General features: G+C 42.6%; 1 protein-coding gene across 2 annotated transcripts in view; it reads right to left on the reverse strand.

The window, feature by feature from the left end:
* LOC146782882 (chloride channel protein ClC-Kb-like) overlaps window positions 1-25158 on the reverse strand; it is a 260608-nt gene that overhangs the window by 9369 nt on the left and 226081 nt on the right. The window contains exons 20-22 of one of the 2 annotated variants that reach the window (XM_085637369.1): window positions 21240-21278; window positions 5441-5545; window positions 1912-1998 (exon numbers count right to left, since the gene is read on the reverse strand). In XM_085637369.1, the coding sequence (XP_085493495.1) occupies window positions 1912-1998; window positions 5441-5545; window positions 21240-21278 (231 nt within the window). The remainder of the gene's footprint in view (window positions 1-1911; window positions 1999-5440; window positions 5546-21239; window positions 21279-25158) is intronic. The other variant, XM_085637370.1, reaches the window with a different exon arrangement.

Raw genomic sequence — 25158 nt, forward strand, 5'->3', positions numbered from 1 at the left:
TACCCTCATCTCTAGACTTCATGACCAAGGAATTCAGGGATCTGCTTTAAGAAAGATCACCTCCTTCCTCTCCAACAGAACACAGCAGGTCAGACTCCCCCCTTACACCTCCAAACCCAAGAAGCTCATCTGTGGAGTCCCCCAAGGATCCTCCCTTAGCCCAACCCTTTTTAACGTGTACATGGCACCCCTCACCCACATCATAAGAGCCCACAACATCAACATTTTCTCCTATGTCGACAACACAAAGCTCATCCTCTCCCTCACCGATGAGAAAAACACCACCAGAATCAACGTAATCTCCTCCATGATCAATGTGGCCAACAGGATGCGGGGGGACTGCCTAGAACTCAACACGGACAAAACGAAGATCCTGATGTTCAGAAACAGGAGCTTCCCATGGGGCTCCTCCTTATGGCCAGCTGAACTGGGACTCAAACCCACCCACACAGAACACGCCAGAAACCTCAGTAACATTTTAGAAGATAAACTCGCCATGAATAAACAGGTGAACGCAGTGACCTTATCCTGCTTCCTCATTCTCATAATGCTCTGCAAAATTTTCAAATGGTTCCCCATGCACATGTGGCACTCTGGCACCCAGACCCTCATAACCAGCATACTTGACTATGGTAATGTGCTCTACATCCGCATCTGAAATCAGCTCACTCACTTACTCCAGACCATCCAAAACACCACCGCCAGACTCATACAAGACATTCCCAGAGGCACCCACATCACTCCCTACCTCACTGAACTACACTGGCTAAACATCCAGCAACGATGACAATTCAAGTTGCTCGTCCACGCCTACAAAGCCCTCCACAACACCGGACCTGCTTGCCTCAATGACTGCCTTCACCTCTACCATCCAACCAGACAGCTACGCCCAGCATAACTCACCCTTGGACGTGTCCCCCGTATGCGCCTATGCAAGTCAGGAACGTGCGCCTTATCCTACATTGCTGCCAAGACCTGGAATCAGCTCCCTCAATTTCTGAAAAAAACCGAAGACCTGGCTGTTCAACTAGGAGCTCCATCCAATCTACTTTCCTGCTCCAATGCCTGGATACCCTCACGGGTGATAAGTTGTGTGATACAAATTGACCAAACATAACATAAAATAATGTACATGGGACGTTCCTGGCTTGTGAAAGTACCAGTGCTGATGGAATATTAACTATAACAGGAAAACTGGACTGAGAAACACTGCGTGAGTCTGTATACTGTGACTGTATGTTAGTTTTCATGCTGCAGGACTCCAGATCGAATTATTCCTAGTGGGGCACACTGTATCACTTAAAGCACTGCTTCTCCTTTGACGGATATGAAACAAGTGCTATGCTGGGGGGGCACAACATATATATTTGATGCTATGAAGGAAATTAGTTCTGGGTAGACTGGCAGCCAATGAAGGATAGGAAAATGAAATTACTTTTAGTTAGAACTGCTTCTAAAGCCTCTTGCATTCTGACCCCTACATTTGGAAAATTGTGTTGACAAATGAGCATTTAGCCAAGTATTTTTTCAAAATGTTGTTGGTGAGGGACATGCCACCTACATGTCTCAAGGGACAGACTTGTTTGCTGCATGTGAAGGCTAGTATTTAAAAAAAAGGTTGTGGGATGCTATAAGTTCCAGTTTACAAACCAGCTAGGGACAACAATGCGTTTTGAGACTTCAAGGAAATATTGTTTGCTGAATTCAGGATGAAGCAACCAGGGTTGATTGCAAGGCCTTCTCTGCAGCCATAAACTCATCAGAAGCTCTAGATAAGCAGATTATTTTTGCATCTGAAAAGTCCAAGCAAAGCAGGCATGCTGAGGTGTGGCACCTCTTTAACTGTTCATGTAAAATAGTTTGTGGGCTCAATATATGTGGTAAAAAACAAAATATTAGAATAACACATACCTCCTTAAGGCTCACCACGCCAACCAGTCTCCCCGTTGATGTGACATATGCTATCCTCAGTCCCAGCAAGTTGAAAAGGTCATAACACTGTAGCCAGAAATCAGAGTAAGCAAAGTTAACGTTAAACCTTCTAATGGAAGTGCAGACAAAGCTGCATCTGCTGATGGTATGATCTCATGCTGAATTATATTTCGGTGAACATAGTCTACGGCATGTAATATAGTCTGCTGCAACGCCGGGTGTGTTCTATCCCGTTTTACCTCAAAGCAGCAACAAAGATAACATCAGGAAACAACATTTCACATATAATACAGGAAAACACATTACATCATCAGAGGAGCAGTGTACTACTTTATCATCAGAGGAGCACTCCCAGTCAATGTTCTACGGTATCATCAAAGGAGCACTCCCAGCCAGAGTCCTATTGTATCATCAGAGGAGCAATCCCAGCCAGTGTCCTATGTATCATCAGAGGAGCAGTTCCAGCCATAGTCACGATGCATCATCAGAGGAACAGTCCCAGCCAATGTTCTATTGTATCATCAGAGGAGCACTCTCAGCCAGTGTCTTATTGGATCATCAGAGGAGCAGTACCAGCCAAAGTTCTATTGCATCATCAGAGGAACAGTCCTAGCCAAAGTCATGATGCATCATCAGAGGAACAGTCCCAGCCAATGTTCTATTGTATCATCAGAGGAGCACTCCCAGCCAGTGTCCTATTGGATCATCAGAGGAGCAGTCCCAGCCAAAGTTCTATTGCATCATCAGAGGAACAGTCCCAGCCAGAGTCATGATGCACCATCAGAGGAACAGTCCCAGCCAAAGTTCTATTGCATCATCAGAGGAGCAGTCCCAGCCAATGTTTATTGCATCATCAGAGAACAACTCCCATTCAGAATCATGATGCATCATCAGAGGAGCGCTCCCAAGCAATGTTCTATGGCATCATCAGAGGAGCACTCTGAATTTTTAAGTTCTCGCTGGTGTGTCAACACCATTTATGTGTTCTGTTAGATGTATAGCTGCCATCAGAGTTTTTCAGAGCAGTAAAATAAAAGGGGGAGTGGGATAGTGGGCAGCTTTTATTGTATTCCTCTGTAAATATTATAAGATTCTGAAAGAAAGCCTCCTCAGCTCACTTGTGCTGTATGGGCATCATTTAGTCAGATAGCCTTGTCGAATTTCACTTCCTAATCCCACTCTATGTATTGTATGAATTGTGCAGTCCCATATGATCCGAGCGAACACCTTTTTGGTGCCGAGGGACAATGTTAGCGTTTCTACCTTTGCATCTTTAGAGATCCATCGTAGGTGTGATAGTATTCTCATGTCATTTCTTGAGGACCTACCTAGGGCGAGTAATATCTGCGTTTTGGCGAATAAGCGATGGGGCGACTATTCACCAACACTTTATATGGATAATGAGTAGTAAACTGGGGCAGTAGTTACTGCAGTGAAGAGAATCCGAGGATCCCTGGCAGGTTTGGTTATCAATGCTTTATTTGATATAGCTGTCAGCCAGCCTTTTGTGTCTGCTTCCTTGAAGTCTTCATATCTTCATTTTTGATGTCTTCCTTACACCACTTATAAAATTTGCTTGGGAAGGTATTGTCTGCTTCTGCTTTGTTATAAGACAAATCGTTTGCGGCAGTTGCAATTTCAACCTTAGTGATTTCACCTTTAATCTTACTTTATCCTTGAGTTTCAGGAGGTCTAAAACTTGAAAGAATCATTCCTCCATCTCCCCATCACCTACAGCTTCTGAGCTATATAGCTTTCTGTAGTAAGCAGAAAACCCATCAGCTATTTCCTGTGGTAGGTGCACTATATTCCTTTCAGCTTAGATGGTTGGTATGGCTACTGCTCTTGTTGTATGAGTTGCACTGCCAGCAGCCTGCCTGTTGTTTCAGCACGTTCATAGTGACAGGCTTTATGATGGTATAGTGTGTATTCGGCTCTTGAAGTGTAAACGGTATTAAGTGCCAGTTTGGCTGTCTCTAGCTCTTACCTGTTGCTATCTGCAAGAGTCATTGTATAAACCGGTGTTAATAATTTTACATCCCTTTAATCTTTCTTCTGTTCGCTTGATATGACTAAACCTCTCATGATTTGTTCCAATTATCGCTTCCCAAGCTGCACAAAGGACTTGCTGAGAACTCACTGATTCTTTGTTCTCTCCAAAGTAGGTCTGAACATTGACTAGTTTACATCATGAAACGTTCAGTGTCCATGGTTTACAACTGATACCGTAAGTCCCCATTCTAATAGTAACCTAGTGTGTGTGTTGTCTTATTGGGAGTCTTTAGGAGTCAATAAAATTTTAGAAGTCAGTGAATGTGATATGAGGACATAGTCTATTCTCGAATGGGTTTTATGTACATTTGATAGAATAGTGTATTCTTTATCAATGGGATGGATAAGGTACTTTATGTCTAAGAGGCCCTGGTCTTCCTGTAGTCCTCTCATCTCATCATTGCTCTGTCTGATTTGTTAGGGGTATCTATTGGCCTGGTCCCATCAAGGACTGGGCCTAGCACTAGATTGCAATCTCCACCTTGAATCTTCTGTGTTGACCCAAACTCAGAAAGCATCTTGGATAATCTGGAAATAAAGATTATTTTTGGGAAGTTGGGGCCACAGACTGATCCAACTAGGACTCTCTTTTTCCTTATGAGCATTTAGGTGAATTATTATCATCCTTCATTGTCTGTCTATGTCTCAGACAGCGTAAAGGGTAGGGACATATGTTTCACTAATATAGCCGGTTTGCATTTTTCTGAGATATTGGGTTTAGCTGATGGTTCTTTGGTGTCAGCAGGTAATCTGCTTTGATAGATAAGTCTGTCCCACCCAGTCACTTTTTAATTTCTCTGATTCAGATTGTGATAGGTGGGTTTCTTCGTCAGGCCTGCCCCCTCTGTTCTCACTGCAATTGCTTCCAGTGTAGCAGAAAGACAGGCTGATGTACTGCACAGAGAAATAAGGGAACAGTCTTCATGCCCCCTCTCTCCCAGAGAGAACTGTTAAGGAGTGGGGACAAGTTAGAGGTCTGTAATATATCTATGGCATCTGTGACTACTGCTTTGTCTGGGGTTGGGAGAGTGGAGAAATCCCGGCCTTGGGCTTCTATAGTGAAAATGCATATCCAGACTTCTGTGGAGGAGGACAAAAGTCTATCCCTGGTTCCCCAGATTAAAATGCCTGTTTCTAATACCCTGTTGGAGAAGAATCAGCTGTGCCTTAGGATTCTCTGTGTGGTATCAGTTGAGTTTGCTGTGAGATGTCCAGTCTGATTACTCTTTGACAGCTAGGAAGTCTTCCTCTGACGTCACCATGCTAGAAGTGAAAAGAGCCCCTTGACTCTCCATATAAAACATAGCGGCATGCATCATGCCACAGAGCATGTTTATTCTGTAGTTGCAGTGTGGCATGTCAGTGGAGATTTACTCTAACAGTTGCACTTATTAAGGACATGTAACACCTACAACTAAAACAAAAACAAGAAAGTGATTGTGCTGCTACAGCCCACCTGGTACAGAGTCTCCTTCTCCACCAGTCTGTAGGGTGCCGGGTCAATGATCAGGTCCTCCATGTGCACTGTCTCCTGTAGCTGGCGGCATTCCCACTCTTCCACCTGCAGCAGAAGTAGAAGACCTTTGAGTGCTGGAGTAAGGCGGTAACTGGGTAAATTAGCTAGGTGACTGTCAGAAGGACATTTAGAATGTCTTGTGATTAGAAATTAGAAAGAAAGTGAGCTGGTAAAGTGAGTTGGGTGATACAATCGGGGGATCGAGGAGCCAAGATGCCGTCAGGGTTTAGTAGTTAGGAAGCAGCTGAATGTCATAGATAAAGTGGGTGAGTAACAAGACACTCATTGGACCATGTCACCTCAAGCACCTTCCATCCCACTTTCATTTGCTTCCAGAGAGCCCACAGAGGACTGTCCTAGATATTAGGTCTAGGCAGCTCCCAGTGCCGAAGGTGCAAGGTTCACAATGGTGTGTCCCCAAACAGCAAAGATCCTTATTTGGTTGGGATAGAGAACATGAATGCCATACATTGGGGTATGTCTCGGGAAGCTGAGGGCTTTGATGAATTATTTTAATAATTTAAGTGAGAAATTGGAAGATGTTTAGTTTGAAAATAAAGCCAATACATTTGGCCGATACTATTAGATATACTTTTATGATTGATTTATGTGAAGCCTCTAACACACTTTTTAATACAAACTCTTAACTCACTGGAAGGCTCTCACTCCATAAGCTCTTTAACATGTTTGACTTGAGCCAAATGAGAGGAAGACGATCCTTTGTATGTAAAGCATAAGAAATAGTGAGCTTCCTGTAGGGGTTTGACTCTTTCCTCTGCTTGGCCCTTGTGGTCCTCATGCTGAGCTGCTGCCATTTTTAGTCAGCTGGGGGAGAAAGATGGGCATAAAGTTGAGCTGGGAACAGTGATGATAGTAACGTGAAGGAGTCCATGGATTTATCTGCAGTAAGTAAAGCATTTGCGCTCTTTCATAATAAGAATGACTTGTGTTGTATGTTCTGTATGCACCACGCTTCATCTGTTTCTAAGAGCCGTACATACCAGAAGTTATCATGACCCAGTTTATGGTTCTCGATTTACTTCCCTACAGAGTGATGGAAGATTTGCCTTACTGGGATTCAAACTCATGACCTTCAGCACACCGCATTTTGTCAGCAGCTAGTGCTCACCTCACTGGGCTGCCCTCTGGCTTTCCCGGAGTATCTTCACATTTCTAAGTACATTTGAAGCAATTAGGAAGCAGACAGAAATTTGGGAGATGGTAACAGGGTAGAGATAAGCCAGATTTAATATAGTAAGCTGCAAAGAAGGCAGAATAGACCAAAAGGAGCAAAGCTGGCATCCAAAGGATAATGCCTAAAAAGGCCTGGGATGCGGCTCCAGGTGAAATCCAAATGATAGCTCTGTGGTAAATCACAGATTTCTTCTGAGCTCTCGTGAAATTAAATCTTACACTTTGGGAGAAAGGGAATTCCTGATAACAATGCAAGAATCAACCCAGTGTACAGCATAGAATGTAGCTTGATATTTGGAGAATGTCCACTGTAGGGAACGAGAAGTCTGGTAGACAGTCCCATTTCTACAAAGAGGTCATTACAAGGACCCAAAGCCCCTAATCCGCACACTGCAGATCCAGAAATGGAGAGATCTATCTGCGGAATAGCAATCTTCATGCAGAAGAGTTTTGATGGTCTTGCATCTCAGGGTCCTGACTCACCTTATTTAAGGAATAGTGACTAAGTAGCTAGCGTTCCAGATGGGCAATCGATGCTCACAGACAGGTTCTAATTTATATGAACATCAGGGATGCTCAGATGGCGAGGCTGCCCAGCTTGGAGAAATTAGTGCAAGAAACCATCAGAATCATTTTCAGATGTTACATTAGACCAAAATCACCATTGTTAGCATATATTTAAACCTCATTACGCAACAAATAATCTTTGCGTGGACCTGCCCGCTGTAGGATGAATGACAAAATGTCACAACGAGATTGAGTATAGGGGTAGAACAAAGAAAATTTGGGGAGAAAGTCACTTTCTTTGAATATCTTTTCAGGTCGGGGTAATCAGCACTGTTTTGACTGGAGGATTCGGCCTTCTTCTCCTCCAGCTTTACTTTAGGGTTCAGGCAACCCACATCCATCTTGTATTCGGGGCTGTTTAAGTCTGCTGACATGAACTGGAGCAGGTGAGCTAACTACAGGTGAATTGTCAAGAAAACAGTGCTTCTCTTCACCTGGTTCTATGCAAAGTTCTCCATGAGCATCAGATGTAGTTGGAGAAGTACCAGTTTTAGGCTCTCATCTCCAACTTTACACCTCACACACAGAACAGAGATACCGTCTCAATATGTAGGTGGGAAAGCACTGGTAATGTTTGGTAGAAGATAGATCGTTTCCCATAGTTATTCATTGTCATCTCAAGACAATGTGTACTGAGGAGGGGTCAATTTCTGGAACATTTGCCAACAGAGGGAGATTCATTTGCTCTTGAATCTCTGTAAGGGAGAGGAGAAATCCTGCTTTGTTGGTTTTCAGTGGTCGGTGGTGAAAGAATGCTTTGCTGTGTCGGAGCAGAAGGCAAGATCTGGCCTGATAGGCACTCCCAAGAAAGAGATGGACCAACAGGCTGATGCTCGCTTGACGTAAGATCCTTGAAGGCTGGCACGAGTGGCAAGCAATGGAAAGTACCACTTATTAAAGCAAAGAGGGAAACAGACTTAAGATGCTCCCCAGGCATACACACTAAGTTGTTTGAACTTTCTGGGCTCTGGCCTCAGTAACAGTTCAGCCAAGAAATATTTCCCTTTTTTATCCTGACATAACCTACGTGCTAGCGATGTCCCCCGTAGTGTGACCCGAGGAGGATGGGACAGCTGAAAAGGGCATGAGGAAACCCTTCGATGTCCAGCTCAACGTTTGCTATGAAGCAGTAAATGTGAAAGGTACGCATGGCTTCATAATTAGTAAAATCACTTTAAATGGTATTTTGAGAATTCTCTTTGTGTTTATATCTCATTTATGTGTTGTTTTTGGATAGTGCTCACAAAGGGGGGAGGCGCTTCAGAGTGTGGAATTGGCCTCTTGAGAGCTTTATGAATGGAATATTAAGTAGGTAATATTAAGATACATCAGCATTGTGGCCAAAACATCAAGGAACAAAATAGCAGGATACCTAACTCCACCTATATGATGATCTATATCTATATATATCTATATCTTCAATGTAAGTAGATGTGGAGTTAGTGGAGTGAGAATCGTACATCCATACATACGCACCTATATGGACCTTCCTCGATATTTTGGTGCTAGATATTCCGGCTCCAATATTAAGTCTTCGCCACATCGCCCATCCAGGACTACAACAGTCCTATGACCAAGACCACAGCTCCACCAAAAAGGTAATGAACTTGGGTCTGATGGGACAGACAATATTTATACTTCTTAACTTTATAGGTTTCTTTTCTGAGTTCTGGAAAAGTTTTGTTTTTACCCATCCCGGAGCTTTCTTTACTTCCTGCACTTTCTTTCACCTGATGCTTTAGGCTATTGTAGTCCTCTTCCTTGTGTGAAGGTTTTGAAATTGTGGGCATGTTTATGTTTTGGCGGTGTTTGCATCATTATTATTTACGTAACTGGTTTTGAAGTGATATTTGTGTTGTTGCTAAGCCCCCCCCCCCCAATAAAAGGTAAAAGAAATGGCTTGGCCTAAGGGTTTAAAGGGACAGACAGGGTCATTGAGACATGTCAGAAAGGATGTGGAGCGGACATTACAAGCACATGTAGTCGGGGTGAGAGATAAAATTAGAGAGGCATTTACGTGGAAGGTAATGGGTAGATGTTAGGAAGGATTTGGCGTGGGGTGAAGTGGGGTAAACAGACGTGAGAGAGAGGCGGTGGAGTGGTGATGTAAAAAAGGACACACTTACCAAAAGTGCTTTGTCAACACTATTCATTCACAACATCATTTTACATTTACAAACCATTTCCAACAAATGATTCCCTGAACAACCACATTTAGAGAGAGCTCCAAGCACCTGGTCCCTTGTCTGCCCCCAAACACCACCAATTAAAGAAAGAACCAATGGCAGCAGAGAAGAGAGAATGAGACGCACCACACGAGAAGAGGAGGATGGAATAAACCCCAAACCTTTGCGGATTTAACTCTTTCAGTGCTGGCCAGATTAAACAAGTGGAGGGATGCGCTCTATGATGAGGCCTCGTGCTTTGATCTGCCAATGATGAGGCCCCTTGTAGACCCTGCACAGAGCTGATGAAATGTGGACTGTCACTGCCGTAGAGCCACACATATAGGGCCATATGTACAAACACATTTTCCCATAGATACAGAATGGGTAAATCCCTTTGATAGATTTGGCCCTTATTCCTGTGTTACTGCCAAAGACCTGTTGGTAGGGCAATCCCAGCGGGCACTTTACCACTACCGGGCCCCCTCTCTTAGGGACAGTAACACATGGAGAACAAAGATGTAAAATGGCTGGGTGACCTCTGGATCAGCAGTGGGAGACTCTCTCAGGAGACATGCTGAAGGACAATGCAACGGTGCTTGTAAATGGGGAACGGCCATCTCAGCACAGGTGGCAACGAGTGTGCAGGTAACAGAGACTTCACTGGAAGCAAACAGCGTGTAGGTAACAGGGAACAGTATGTGCACCCCACTTCTTGTTCTGGATGCACTTAAAGAGTTAACCGCGCCGTGGGCTTGGAAAAATCCCTCAGACAAACCTACCCCATACTGTATAGGGTTAAAAGAAACAAGGAATAGCGGTGAGTGTGAGGTGGAGAAAACATAAGTAACTTCAACTGAAAGTGGGATAATCAAAGCACCCCAACCTGTAGCACTAAGTCACACAAACTAGTTGACAGTAGTTCCTTAAAGCACCATAATAAAGATAATTTCTGAGTGAAATGGGCAGTATCAAATACATGTCTTGCAAAGTCACCAACATCTAACCAGCAGCTACCTCACCTGAGACGAAGAGTGTGCTCCTAAGAAAAGCACCCTTCTCGCTCCGTAGGAAGATGCCAGTGTAAGGAGGATAGTTAGTAAACACGCTAGATAAGTATCCTTTGACTCTCTCATGAAAAATGAACTGGGGTAACTGCTTCCTGCTGTGCATGATGGGATACTGGAGGGCTGTGAGCCCTTAAAGGTGCAGTGTCAGTTTAATGCTGGCTTTGGTGCAGTGTATATGTCTACACAGACCTGATTCCTTCCACCCCATTTCCGTAGAAAAAAGGTTTGTTAATTAGTTTTTTTTTTTTAAAGAAAGGTTTGTTTTGATAATATTATCAATTTGACGACTATAAAAGTAAATTAAAGGAATTGGCCGATTTAAGATTATATATGAAAATGTGGACTTCCGGAAGTAAGGTGAAAATGGAACACAAAGGAAGATAGAGGTGCTCCAGGAACCAGCACTTGGGTGGGGCTAGTCAGTGCTTATGATCATCAACGGAGATCCCCTGAAGGAGAAATATATTTACAAATACCTTTCTTCCACTGATGATTTCAATTCCAGGGTCTATAACTTGTGATGGTGCGGTCAAACCGCACTCAAAAATTACAGCACCTGATGTGTCAGTAATTCTGGGTGCGGTATAACCCCACAATTTTAATGTGGGACTAATACAGATCCTTGCACTAGGGAAATGATATTGCTGTGTTAGGTAAGGAAGCTTACTATCCAAAAATCCTGTTATAGGCTTCCTCTGTGTGATCTCACAGTCACATGGTTCTCCAAAACTCTCAAAACATAGACTCATCCTTGACATAGCCACACGGATGAGGAGGCCATCTGTAGACCTATGGTATTTGCAGTAAGCCCTCTCCGCCCACGCCAAATGCACCTCCTGTCACTAAATACAAGCTCTCCTTGCATAGAATCCCACAAGCAAATCTGTATACTCTGCAGAAAGAAAGATAGCTGTATGCTATTTAAAGGTGGTGCACCCTGCCCAGAGATATCTTTCCATGAACTTGGGAATTCACCACTGAATTCATGATGGATTAGACCATCACATCCTTGGTTATCGGAGGAAAGAAGAAGCTTATTACCTGTCACAAGTGTTCTTCCAATGGTATCTTCTCCTCCCTTCATCCATGTGTGTGTGTGTGTGAGTGTGTTTGTGTTTGTTGCCAAAATGGTCCGAAATACTTGAGCAGATTTAAAGGCAATACTCAAAGAGCACTTGAAAATGTATCTCATCAACCACATTCTGACACTTTTCCCACATATAATATGTGCATGAGCCACAAGCTCCAATCCTAGTGGATTGTATGTCAGAATATCATATACAGAAATATTGTCTGACATAAATATTGTGTCCTAAGGTTCATTTACAAAAATATCATCCCATTGTCTTTTATTAACTCCAATGGAGAATATTTTGTAGATGATATTTCAGACACGATATTTATATATTTCTGGTACCACAGCTTCTCCATGTCAGATTTAAGTCGCAAAGAGAGCACCACCTAAATAGTAATATCTACACCTCACAGACGTGAATCTATGACTGCATCAACACTGGAGAGATGCAGCTCCCAGTGGTTGACACGTGAATCTATGACAGCATTAACACTGCAGAGATGCAGCTCCCAGTGGGTGACACGTGAATCTATGACTGCATCAACACTGGAGAGATGCAGCTCCCAGTGGGTGACACGTGAATCTATGACTGCATCAACACTGCAGAGATGCAGCTCCCAGTGGGTGACACGTGAATCTATGACTGCATCAACACTGGAGAGATGCAGCTCCCAGTGGGTGACACGTGAATCTATGACTGCATCAACACTGGTGAGATGCAGCTGCCAGTGGGTGACACGTCAATCTATGACTGCATCAACACTGCAGAGATGCAGCTCCCAGTGGGTGACACGTCAAATCTATGTCGTCTATGACTGCATCAACACTGGAGAGATGCAGCTCCCAGTGGGTGACACGTGAATCTATGACTGCATCAACACTGGAGAGATGCAGCTCCCAGTGCGTGACACGTGAATCTATGACTGCATTAACACTGGAGAGATGCAGCTCCCAGTGGGTGACACGTCAATCTATGACAGCATCAACACTGCAGAGATGCAGCTCCCAGTGGGTGACACGTCAAATCTATGTCAATCTGTGACTGCATCAACACTGGAGAGATGCAGCTCCCAGTGGGTGACACGTGAATCTATGACTGCATCAACACTGGAGAGATGCAGCTCCCAGTGGGTCACTCGTGAATCTATGACTGCATCAACACTGGAGAGATGCAGCTCCCAGTGGGTGACACGTGAATCTATGACTGCATCAACACTGGAGAGATGCAGCTCCCAGTGGGTGACACGTGAATCTATGACTGCATCAACACTGGTGAGATGCAGCTCCCAGTGGGTGACACGTCAATCTATGACTGCATCAACACTGCAGAGATGCAGCTCCCAGTGGGTGACACGTCAATCTATGACTGCATCAACACTGGAGAGATGCAGCTCCCAGTGGGTGACACGTCAATCTATGACTGCATCAACACTGGAGAGATGCAGCTCCCAGTGGGTCACTCGTGAATCTATGACTGCATCAACACTGGAGAGATGCAGCTCCCAGTGGGTGACACGTGAATCTATGACTGCATCAACACTGGAGAGATGCAGCTCCCAGTGGGTGACACGTGAATCTATGACTGCATCAACACTGGTGAGATGCAGCTCCCAGTGGGTGACACGTCAATCTATGACTGCATCAACACTGGAGAGATGCAGCTCCCAGTGGGTCACTCGTGAATCTATGACTGCATCAACACTGGAGAGATGCAGCTCCCAGTGGGTGACACGTGAAACTATGACTGCATCAACACTGGAGAGATGCAGCTCCCAGTGGGAGACACGTGAATCTATGACTGCATCTACACTGCTGAGATGCAGCTCCAGGTATGTAATTTTTGGATTTTATATATAGTCACTTGAAAAGGATGCAAAATAATGATCACCCATGAAGATGTGACATTGGAACTCTACCAAAACAGTGTCTTAAACACAACTGTCCCACTTGTATCTCAGCTGTGGGTATCTGAGTCCAAGCCGCAGTGTTTAGTGTAACTCTGCAGCATTATCCGGATCCTGCGCTGCAGAGAAATGTCTGCATCAAAAGTCATGTCACCACCTTGTCCTTCGTGGTGTTTGTAAATATGGGTATTTACACAGCAGAAACCAAGCTGTAAGACAATGGAGAGGTAAAAGTGATGGCAACTTTGACTGGCATCCAAATGGGAAAGCTGTCTTTTTGACATCATAGCATTGTAGGAGATCAAATGGATTACTTCCGGTCAATATGTTCCTTTAAGGGAGAGTGATCACCTTCTTCTTGAAAGTGTTTGATGTTTTTTCTTAATTGCATTTCTTGTTTCAGGTCTCCCAATTTTCTGATTGCAAGTACTGGATTCACTACACAGGGTCTTGATTTTGCCTGCTGTGAAGGGTGGTGGTTGGTGGTGACAGCCTTGATTATGACACAGGTTGCTGTGAAGAAGTGAGCTCGCTCCTCCTTCTAGGGTACTTTCCTAATCCTTGGTGCCAGCATCTAATGTACGATACAAACCATCCTGCGATATCCCAACAGACAGAGATGGTCGCACCACAGACAATGTATTTGCCTTCTTAAATTCCTTTGTTATATCTCCCTTATAATATTCACATCTCTATTGATGTGATTACGTGTGCTCTGGTATACGATCATTGCTTATAGCATGAGATAAAGAACAATATCCTGTGGACCATAGTTTATTAGATGCTGTAAATAACTTCAATTAGAAGTTGCACCAGCAAATAATGGGGCATAATATGGAGATGTTGGTGCTTACCACACCAAAATAGGCATATTCCAGCATTTTCTTGGCCCTTTGGCCTGGTAAATATTAGAAGGTTTGCTGGGCTTCAAAGTGCAAAACCGTCGTTTTTCTTAGTGGTGATTGGATATTTGAGAATAGGTCTGTTGTCATTGACATCCTCAATCTGAGGCCTTAGCTGCATCTCTTGTGGTCAGTATTGTCAACACTGAGGCAAAGAGACTTTTGTTGCCATTGTCTCATTGATATGGTAAATAGAAAGGGACCTCGCCAATGAAGGAAGATGCCTTTGGAGGCACCTGCTTCAATGTTGAGCTCAGTGGCAGAAGTGGGCCAAAAAGAGACATTTGTTGACTAGATTGTTCAGACTAAAGATAACAGTTTACAGATTTTGCAGACGTAGAATGTCGCTCGAAATTGAGACAAACTTTACGGATGGGCATCATGCACATGGCAAGGTCACATAGCCTTCTTCTCCCTTTAATGCTCATTAATCCTCTTTTCTACATTTCGCCTTGTGTTGTAATTTCTGAAGTTCATGTGGGAGGATCTTTGAAGAGTGTAAGAAAGCCTCCCACTCATTTGGCCAAGATAGAAGTCGACACATCCTTTGATGCAAGCTTTGTCTGTATACTCTGCAGCACTTTCTCTCTGTGCAATCCCAACAATTGTTCTTGAACTGCAAGCGCCTACATTTTACTGTCTTTCTTGGCCCACATAATTGTCTCATAGGGAAATGTATTTCACAGAAAAGAGGTGCTTCAAATGTTCTGCTCATCGGTCTGGGCAATACTACATTTAGGGCCAGATATATTATTGCACTGATCACAAAAACTGGTTGCAATTTGCGACCAGTATTTTTGAGACCAGTGTGGAATTTCATGAAACGAACCATGTGCTATTAGGTTAGTACATAAAACTCCAATTCGAAGTGGGTTACAACCTGACCTACCTCATTAATATTTATGAGGCAGGTCTTAAATTGCTACTTGGTTCACTTGGGCACACTTACAAGGACGGTGGACTGTAAGGGTCAGCAGGATACCATTTATGTGTTTGTGTTAAGATAAAGTAAACACATTTCAAATGCAGCTCGGCTTTCTTAAAGAAAACACGGCTGCTTTTCACAAAGGTTTTCTATTTTTGGGATACATTGAGGGTTGGCAGTGGTTCCCCACCCTACTGCCAACTCCCACTGAAACTTAAACAAAAATTGACCCTTTGCGGATCGGTCACCTCCTCCTTTGAAGAGTCTGTAACTTTGCAATGCTTTGCTACCAGAATTCCAGTCGCAAACCGGTGACACATCTGAAAGTCCTCAACAGGACCCTTCCAAATTTGGATGTAGTATCCTGTTGCGCACCCATTTTACGATTCTATAAACCTTTACCAACTTCTAAAATGGGTTTGATACTTAATATATTTTAGGGTTGGCAAACCCACATATAATCAGTTGCATTCTTGTTTGCGAATCTTCTCCTAAACTTGTGTTGTGAAAAAAAGGATGGTGGCACTAAAAAGGTGTTGCTCCAGATAGGGTGCATGGGGCTATGGTATAGAAAGAATCTGCCTCTGAATTAAAAGTGGATGGGTGGTCAGGCAATAAGAGTCCCCATCATGAAGTCTTGCATATGTACCAAATAAGTTGATTTAAAACCCTGCCTGCAGTGGGATTAAAACCTCTGTTTCCAGAGTATGAATTCTAAATCCAGTCTCCTCGGGCCATTATCGCTCACAGATTTTACAAGTGGTCACAGCATAGCATGGGGTCGATGGATTCGTGCTCTGGGCCTTCCTGGACAACACTGCTTTCCCACAGGATCGACCTTCCTTGCGAGGTGCAATTCTTTCTATTTTTGATGAGCAGGCACGTTGGAGCAGATTAAGGCAAAACGTTCTCCAAACTAGTCTGTATCCCCCTATTGGGTCAAACTCTTAGGAGCTGACAGAAGACCAGGAGGTTGACCTCAATTTCTGATCTTCACCTCAGCAGCAAAGATCAATAGAGAACTGTTTGAAAAAAATCTCTCCTTTGGTAGAGCTATAAAAACCTCCAAGTGAGCATATTTTTGCACAGGAGTCTTGGCAGAGTTATAAAAACCTTCAAGTGAGCTTGTTTTTGCACCGGAGTCTTGGTAGAGTTATAAAAGCCTTCAAGTGAGCTTGTTTTTGCACCGGAATCTTGGTTTTTGCACCAGAGTTTTGGCAAAGTTATAAAAACCTTCAAGTGAGTATGTTTTTGCACAGGAGTCTTGGCAGAGTTCTAAAAACCTTCAAGTGAGCTTGTTTTTGCACCGGAGTCTTGGTAGAGTTATAAAAACCTTCAAGTGAGCTTGTTTTTGCACCGGAGTCTTGGTAGAGTTATAAAAACCTTCAAGTGAGCATGTTTTTGCACCGGAGTCTTGGTAGAGTTATAAAAACCTTCAAGTGAGCTTGTTTTTGCACCGGAATCTTGGTTTTTGCACCAGAGTTTTGGCAAAGTTATAAAAACCTTAAAGTGAGTATGTTTTTGCACAGGAGTCTTGGCAGAGTTCTAAAAACCTTCAAGTGAGCTTGTTTTTGCACCGGAGTCTTGGTAGAGTTATAAAAACCTTCAAGTGAGCTTGTTTTTGCACCGGAGTCTTGGTAGAGTTTTAAAAACATTCAAGTGAGCTTGTTTTTGCACCGGAGTCTTGGTAGAGTTATAAAAACCGTCAAGTGAGCTTGTTTTTGCACAGTAGTCTTGGTAGAGTTATAAAAACCTTCAAGTGAGCTTGTTTTTGCACCGAGGTCTTGGTAGAGTTATAAAAACCTTCAAGTGAGCATGTTTTTGCACCGGAGTCTTGGTAGAGTTATAAAAACCTTCAAGTGAGCTTGTTTTTGCACCGGAGTCTTGGTTTTTGCACCAGAGTTTTGGCAAAGTTATAAAAACCTTCAAGTGAGTATGTTTTTGCACAGGAGTCTTGGCAGAGTTCTAAAAACCTTCAAGTGAGCTTGTTTTTGCACCGGAGTCTTGGTAGAGTTCTAAAAACCTTCAAGTGAGCTTGTTTTTGCACCGTAGTCTTGGTAGAGTTATAAAAACCTTCAAGTGAGCATAGGTTTGCACTGGACTCTTGGTAGAGTTATAAAAACCTTCAAGTGAGCTTGTTGTTGCACCGGAGTCTTGGTAGAGTTATAAAAACCTTCAAGTGAGCTTGTTTTTGCACCGGAGTCTTGAGAGAGTTATAAGAATCTTCAAGTGGGCTTGTTTTTGCACTGGAGTCTTGGCAGGGTTATAAAAACCTTCAAGTGAGCTTGTTTTTGCACTGGAGCCTTGGTAGAGTTATAAAACCTTCAAGTGAGCTTGTTTTTGCACCAGAGTCTTGGTAGAGTTATAAAAACCTTCAAGTGAGCACGTTTCTGCACCAGAGTCTTGGTAGAGTTATAAAAACCTTCAAGTGAGCTTGTTTTTGCACCGGAGTCTTGGCAGGGTTATAAAAACCTCTAAATTAGCTTGTTTTTGCACCGGAGTCTTGGTAGAGTTATAAAAACCTCCAAGTGAGCTTGTTTTTGCACCGGAGTCTTGGCAGTTATAAAAACCTTCAAGTGAGGATGTTTTTGCAGCGGAGTCTTGTCAGAGTTATAAAAACCTTCAAGTGAGCATGTTTTTGCACCGGAGTCTTGGCAGAGTTATAAAAGCCTTCAAGTGACCATGTTTTTGCACCGGAGTCTTGGCAGAGTTATAAAAACCTTCAAGTGAGCTTGTTTTTGCACCGGAGTCTTGGCAGAGTTATAAAAAACTTCAAGTGAGCATGGTTTTGCACCGGAGTCTTGGCAGAGTTATAAAAACCGTCAAGTGAGCTTGTTTTTGCACCATAGTCATGGTAGAGTTATAAAAACCTTCAAGTGAGAATGGTTTTGCACCGTAGTCTTGGTAGAGCTATAAAAACCTCCAAGTGAGCATGTTTTTGCACAGGAGTCTTGGCAGAGTTATAAAAACCTTCAAGTGAGCATGTTTTTGCACAGGAGTCTTGGTAGAGTTATAAAAACCTTCAAGTGAGCTTGTTTTTGCACAGTAGTCTTGGTAGAGTTATAAAAACCTTCAAGTGAGCTTGTTTTTGCACCGGAGTCTTGGTAGAGTTATGAAAACCTTCAAGTGAGCATGTTTTTGCACCGGAGTCTTGGTAGAGTTATAAAAACCTTCAAGTGAGCTTGTTTTTGCACCGGAGTCTTGGTTTTTGCACCAGAGTTTTGGCAAAGTTATAAAAACCTTCAAGTGAGTATGTTTTTGCACAGGAGTCTAGGCATAGTTCTAAAAACCTTCAAGTGAGCTTGTTTTTGCACCGGAGTCTTGGTAGAGTTATAAAAACCTTCAAGTGAGCTTGTTTTTGCACCGTAGTCTTGGTAGAGTTATAAAAACCTTCAAGTGAGCATAGTTTTGCACTGGACTCTTGGTAGAGTTATAACAACCTTCAAGTGAGCTTGTTGTTGCACCGGAGTCTTGGTAGAGTTATAAAAACCTTCAAGTGAGCTTGTTTTTGCACCGGAGTCTTGAGAGAGTTATCGGACCCTTCAAGTGAGCTTGTTTTTGCACTGGAGTCTTGGCAGGGTTATAAAAACCTTCAAGTGAGCTTGTTTTTGCACTGGAGCCTTGGTAGAGTTATAAAACCTTCAAGTGAGCTTGTTTTTGCACCGCAGTCTTGGTAGAGTTATAAAAACCTTCAAGTGAGCACGTTTCTGCACCAGAGTCATGGTAGAGTTATAAAAACCTTCATGTGTGCTTGTTTTTGCACCGGAGTCTTGGTAGAGTTATAAAAACCTTCAAGTGAGCTTGTTTTTGCACCGGAGTCTTGGTAGAGTTATAAAAACTTCAAGTGAGCTTGTTTTTGCACCGGAGTCTTGGTAGAGTTATAAAAACATTCAAGTGAGCTTGTTTTTGCACCGGAGTCTTGGTAGAGTTTTAAAAACATTCAAGTGAGCCTGTTTTTGCACCGGAGTCTTGGTAGAGTTATAAAAACCGTCAAGTGAGCTTGTTTTTGCACCATAGTCTTGGTAGAGTTATAAAAACCTCCAAGTGAGCTTGTTTTTGCACCGCAGTCTTGGTAGAGTTATAAAAACCTTCAAGTGAGCACGTTTCTGCACCAGAGTCATGGTAGAGTTATAAAAACATTCAAGTGAGCTTGTTTTTGCACCGGAGTCTTGGTAGAGTTATAAAAACCGTCAAGTGAGCTTGTTTTTGCACCATAGTCTTGGTAGAGTTATAAAAACCTCTAAATGAGCTTGTTTTTGCACCGGAGTCTTGGTAGAGTTATAAAAACCTCCAAGTGAGCTTGTTTTTGCACCGGAGTCTTGGTAGAGTTTTAAAAACATTCAAGTGAGCTTGTTTTTGCACCGGAGTCTTGGTAGAGTTATAAAAACCTCCAAGTGAGCTTGTTTTTGCACCGGAGTCTTGGTAGAGTTTTAAAAACATTCAAGTGAGCTTGTTTTTGCACCGGAGTCTTGGTAGAGTTATAAAAACCGTCAAGTGAGCTTGTTTTTGCACCGGAGTCTTGGTAGAGTTATAAAAACCTTCAAGCGTGCACCGTTAGTGTTTCAGCACCAATCAACAATCAGCCCAATGTGGAGGTCCTGGCTGCTGCCGTTTCAGAGACATTGTTATGACTGGAATGAAATTCCTTGGCATCAAGCTCTTTGCAGATGCAATAATGAATGTTTGGGCATTTAGGGTAAGTGTCACCCTATGTGTGTGAGCTCCAGTATTTTTTTTTTATCAAGTTCTTACTACATGAGGACAGTAAAAGTAGCAAAGCCAAGCACAAAGTTCTCCGGCACAGCCACGTATTCATCAGCGCTTCTGGTCTGGGATTGTTCTCTGTGGACAATGTTCTCTGTGGACAATCTCTCAGGCAGCTGCTTAGTCAGTTCCTTCTAACAAATGTCCAAAATATTTAGAAGGTTTCACCGTGGGTACTGCCAACCCCAAACATACTCTGGAAGAAACCAACATTTGGTCCTGGGTCCGGCCAAATCTCCACATCATCTTGTTAGAGCTGACACACATTGATCCTGTTCTCCAGGAATTTCTCCATCCTTTTTGGGCTATGCCCTTTTCACATACCAATGGAGGCTTATCATTACCTGCAATCCTTTCTATGAGTGTGGTTTAGAGGGAAACTGCTCATTCATTGAATGAACAATGTTTTTTCTAAAACCTTAATCGATTTAAAATTGGGAATAAATGAAACAAATTGATCTAAATTTAAATTAGTAACCAAATACTCGTCTAGTACTGTAAATTATAAAAAGTTTATCTAAACAGGTACCTAAAAATAAGGCATAGCTAAAAATTATAAGTTACAAAATTCATATCAATATTTGTAGGCAAATTAAGGCATATCTACCTCTGTAAAAAAATCAAAACGCACCCAAAACTGAAACAAATTAGCCCATGGTCACGTAAAACTGCAACTAATGTGAAAAGCTTTTATTTAAATGTGCAAGTAAATTAAAATTTGATGATCCAAAATAAAAAAATAAGTAAATGGCTTCTATTTCATTTATTTTTATTGGGATAATTAAAAGAAATACTAAGGCAAGTCCCGCAATGCTTGTATCATTGTCACTCTCCCTAGTACTGTTGTCGCGTGTGGGATTAGTATGAAGACTATCTTTCCTATTGGACCAGGGAATCCATCATTGGTACTTAAGGGCTGTATCCATGCCCAATGTAAGGATACTCATATGGGATGTTTCAATTAATTTAAATAGTGTGGGCTATCCCGTAAATGTACCATGGACCGCCCCTCCAGGCAGCACCCCGGCATTAGGAAGTCATAAGGATAGAGAGGCATTATTTTGTTGTGAGTAACCACGACACCAATCCACCGACACCAACCACACCACCTCCTTGACACCAATCATGGCACCTGTGTTCATTTGCCTTCCCTGTACACAGATTTCCTCTCACCTCTCTTACAGTCTGGGAATCATGCACCTCCCTTCCATCCTGCAAAGGAAACTGATGGTTAACAGGCTGCTCAGCCTTGGGCGAACAGACACAATATGATGGACTGGCACCCACAGAGAAGAGGCACCAAATGCAGTGCTGTGAATTAAGACAAGTTTAGGCCCACCTATGTTAATCTGGGTTCAAACAGGGTTGAAAGCAAGCAGAAGTAAATTACATGAACTCACATACAGAACTACAACAAAACATTCTCAAAGCAAAACCATTTTTTTCTTTTACAAATGAGAAAATGTTGCTTCAGATGAAAATGCGAGAGGTGGATTTTTCTAAAAGCCCAGTGGTAGATATGACACAAGTTTATAAGGGAAGAGTGAGAGAAAAGAAAGATGTGTTGTTTGAGCGATGGAGAAATGAGCACAGACAATAACAAAGGTCACATCTGTAGAATGATGAAAAACATAAGAGAACAAGGCAAGGGCAAGACAATAAAAAGAAGCCCGATACTTCCTGCGGTACCCCAGTGTTGGTATATTTAGTCATATGTTGGAATCATTCTTTGTCGTCGATCTGGGAGTGTGACAGTGATTTACAATTCCAATGTACAACATCAATATACTCGAAAGGCTTTAAATCATGGTTATTTGATGGCCCAATCCCCTACTGGAAAAGCCCCAAACCACAGGGAATGAGGTGCAAGTGCACCAAACTTCATTCCTTCACGAGGCCACCAAAACTCAAAATTCGAGCACAAGTGTGCATGAATGAAGAGTGTGTGGGCCTCAAGGGGGATGAGGGATGACTGCATATGAATCTATGAAAGATACCAGAAGAACTGTAGTTACAGGTAAGTAACTTGTATCTTCTCCAGCATTGGATCCTTCAAAGATTCACATGCTTGTATCAGAACAGCAAGCAGAACGACGAATGCAGCACGCACATATCGCAGCAGAAGGTGGGAAATGAGGCTCACCTTAACGGAATAGATGATGAATCACTGCCTGTCCTACCACTGACTCTCTTGCAGCCTCAGGTTCTATGCAGTAGTGTTTGTGAAAGTGTTGCTGCTCTTTGAAGTGGTTCCTATACATCAATCTCCAAGTGATAGCCTTGCGTAGATCGCTGCCATCACTGCCAGCCCATTAGACCTGGAAAAATTGGGAATCATGCTCGTTCCTGGTGCAGATCCTCATTTAAGGCTTTCTAACATACCTGTGGCACATGTTCAGGTTGTAAGTCAACCAGATTCGGCATTTTGCTGTTCAGATTTTCTGAAATGTTTAGAAAAGAAGTTGGGTATGTAAAGAATTATGTACACATTATTAATTTTTTTTTTAAATGCTGTGCCTGTAGCACACAAGATCCGCCCTGTATCTTTAAATGTGGGGGATGAGCTGAAAATATGTTTGGAGCGAATGTTAAGTGGAGGTATTATTGTGTGTAAGCTGAATCTTCAGAGTGGGTGAGTCCCTTTGTGATAGTTCGAAAAAAGGATGGAAATATCAGGTTGCGTGCAGATTTGCGAAGCCTGAAAAAGAATATTGTGGTGGAGAGTCATCGACTACGAAAGGTGCAGGAACTGTTGGCACAATTGGAGTTGCATCCTATTTTTCTTTAATGGACTTAAAATCAGCTTACTATCAAATCCCATTGGATGAACAGTCCCAAAGTCTCACTACGTTTGTCACACCTTTTGGTACATGCAAATTTACTAAATTACCCTTTGGCCTGGCATCAGCAGCCAGCGTTTTCAGAGACTTATGGATACCATTCTGGAAGGTATTGTAGGTGTTCAGGCCTCTCAGGATTTTGTTTTGGTTTTCGCAAAAACATTGGATGAACATGACAAAATCATGAAGTCTTTGTGTTCCAAATTCAGGGAAGATGGGATTATCCTTAGAGGAGATAAATGCAAGTTCTTTGTACATAGTGTTAAGTATTTGGGTCACACCATCAGTTTGAAAGGTATCTCCCCAAAGCATTCTCTCATTAAAGCCATTCAAGATGCACTACCTCCCAGGGATAAGGACTCGCTCTGGGCTTTTCTTGGATTGGAGGAGTATTACTCATGTTTTGTAAATGGATATGCTTACATAGTACAACCCTTAAGGGACCTGCCCAAGAAAGGTGTAAAATACATATGGACTGATGGTGTTCAGAAAGCTTTCCAAAATGTTGAGGATCTGATTGCATCTGCACGAGCGTTATCACCATTTGTGGCTGGAAACAAGAGTATGATTTCGGTTGATGCCAGCCAGGTGGGGTTGGGAGCAGTGTTAACAAAGTTTGTTCTAGGTAAAGGGCATACTATTGCGTTTGCTTCACGGTCATTGTCTCTAGCAGAGACACAGTATAGCACTATTGAGCGTGAGGCTTTACAATGTTCATGGGCAGTGGAGTGTTTTAATACTTTTGTATGGGGTACACATTTTGAAATGTTTACCTACTATAAGCCTTTGTTAAATCTTCTTAATGGCAATGGTTCAGCCCGCCTAGTCAGAATCTTAAAAAATTTCAGGAGTGCAATTTCACTTTGAAATATATTCCTGGAGGAAGAAAAGTAAGGGTTGATTGGCTTTCAATGTTGCCTGTACAAGAATGTATATCGGATGATTTACCTTTGAGTGAGTGTGTTGTGGCTCTGGTGGAGGACATCGTTTGTAATTCAGGACCGATTTCACATAGCAAGTGGTTGGAAGCTGTTAATGCGGATGCTGTTTTGATGAAGGTCAAGAAAAAAGGGGAGTTAGGCCCAGGGGACGAGGCGCAGGCAGGGCTGTATTATTGTGGTCAAGAAAGGGAATAAGCCTGTACCTCACGTTCTTTATAAGCGTTAATAGTTTAGCTTTATGGCCAAACACATTGCTTTTTGTTTGAACCAGTATTTTATTTATACCTTTTTATTTTACAAATTATTTTCGTTCTTCATTCATTATTTCAGCATGAAAAAGACAAGTGTCTAGTCATATCTATATTGTGTACATAATCATTTACAATACATCGTGAATGAACATAAATGATAAAACATTACTATACGACAAACATACTATACGAAATACATCACAATCACCATTTATATGAAAAGGAAAAAACATCCAATACATAGATACTCTGACACCAAGATTGGTGATAGACTAAAATAATGATCCTAGACTTTCTTGTAATGTCTGTGTCAGGCATCAGTGATTACACAGGGAAAGTTTTAGTTTCTCTGAAAGGGGGATTATTTCCTCAGTTCACAGGCTTGAATTGAATTCGTCATTCCTCTGTGTTTTTATCATGTGCCGACGCGTTTCAAATCCTGGGCGTTGAGTACCAGGACTCTCGTCAGGGCTTTTGAATTTTAGCAGCATTGATATTTTCTGTAATAGATGTATAACACAAAACAGTTTGAATTATTTACGGGGCTCCTTTCCTTCTCTCCTTTATTTCACTATTTTTCATTGTCTCAATATAGAATCAATTGTACCCGAGAAGTGATGGTTATCTTCTCATCGGGTTTTTAACAACCGCAGAAGGAGCTACCACTCATTTGAAGAGCTTTCTGTTGAAAACAGAGGAGGACAAGATGGCGGCTTGAACGCGCCGCTGAGCGGCAGCACTGTGTGATGCTCCCTCTCTCTCCCTCACTGTGAGGTCCCAGACTATGCCGGAGGAGAGAATTATGGAGAAGCTATGGAGAAAATCTAAGAACTTGGAAATTCGAGAATAGATCGGAATTGGAGAAGCGGGAAAAGCGAGGCGAAAAAAAAATTCTAAACAACTAACCGGTCCTTTCTCTTTGCCCGCTGACTTTGCTGCTGTGCGCTGAATCGGATGCTGCGGTTCCTGCTGGGTAGCTGTAGGTGGAGGTGGAGGCTTCTTTTCACTCAGCCAACGAGTGTTTTGGGCGCTGCCGGAGCCGTGGGTTCACAGGGCTTAC

The sequence above is a fragment of the Triturus cristatus genome, chromosome 12, assembly GCF_964204655.1.
Source record: "Triturus cristatus chromosome 12, aTriCri1.1, whole genome shotgun sequence".
In the NCBI taxonomy this organism is placed as follows: domain Eukaryota; kingdom Metazoa; phylum Chordata; class Amphibia; order Caudata; family Salamandridae; genus Triturus; species Triturus cristatus.